The sequence below is a fragment of the Volvox carteri genome (assembly GCF_000143455.1).
Source record: "Volvox carteri f. nagariensis unplaced genomic scaffold VOLCAscaffold_484, whole genome shotgun sequence".
Classification (NCBI taxonomy): domain Eukaryota; kingdom Viridiplantae; phylum Chlorophyta; class Chlorophyceae; order Chlamydomonadales; family Volvocaceae; genus Volvox; species Volvox carteri.
In genome coordinates this window covers 6,115-6,993 of record NW_003308007.1, presented here as the reverse complement: position 1 = coordinate 6,993, position 879 = coordinate 6,115, and the positions used below count along the sequence as shown (strand labels likewise).

The window sequence follows — 879 nt, the reverse complement described above, 5'->3', positions numbered from 1 at the left end:
ATAATGTCGAGACTAGCTCTGGAGCTCCCAGTTATGAGCTGGTGTTCAGGCATCCGATTTGGCAGCCATGGATACAGCACAAATTTCCCAAGGGTGAGGGACCACGAAACCTGCAAAGTGAGCAAAGGCATTGCTGAAATGCGACGGAAATGTACAGGCGGATAGGAGCAGTTACGAATATAAAACTGCTCACCATATATTGCTCATTGGGGAGGGTTGCGGAGAACGTGATGCATGCATGCGCCTGTCACCCGCATGTATGTCGGTGTGTTGTGTGTGACGTTATTATTATGGTGTATGATAACTTGTGCTGCGACATTCTTCGCTATAGTCTAGGCGGTTAGGATACGAGATTCTCACTCTCGAGACCCGGGTTCGAGTCCCGGTAGCGAAAGAGTGGCGGAGCGGGATGCGGCTATCCTGTCTCTGCAATGAGTGCCTCCGTCGACATCGTATAGTGGTCAGTATCCCCGCCTGTCATGACATCATCCAATCATGGATCGCGGGAGGCCGGGGTTCGATTCCCCGTGTCGGCGAAATAATATGCTCATGCGACGTACCGTTACCAACATACCTTCCGTTCAAGAACTTGTATGTATGTACATGCTTGATGTTCATATCGAACATCATTTTGTAACACTCGAAAAAAGTCGAGCAAATTGCACGGCAGGGATGCATGAAGGTCTGTTGCGTTTTGGTGTACACAAACGTTATCGGCTGGGTGCACGTGCACAGCATGATGAGGTGGCCGAGCGGTCTAAGGCGCTAGATTCAGGACTACCTGGTTCAGACCAGGATGAGAAATTTCTAGTCCGTAAGGGCGTGGGTTCAAATCCCACCCTCGTCAGCCAGGAAGAGTGCGGAGGGGGACGTCTTGCA

The 879-nt window shown here is 50.9% G+C and overlaps 1 protein-coding gene across 1 annotated transcript in view; it reads right to left on the bottom strand.

Annotated features, from left to right (window-relative positions):
- Positions 1 to 45: 45 nt before the first annotated feature.
- VOLCADRAFT_108716 (uncharacterized protein) overlaps positions 46 to 879 on the bottom strand; it is a gene marked incomplete at both ends in the record, with an annotated part of 6,528 nt that continues 5,694 nt past the window's right edge. The window contains 2 exons of the mRNA XM_002959650.1: positions 46 to 110; positions 561 to 717. Of these exons, the coding sequence (XP_002959696.1) occupies positions 46 to 110; positions 561 to 717 (222 nt within the window). The remainder of the gene's footprint in view (positions 111 to 560; positions 718 to 879) is intronic.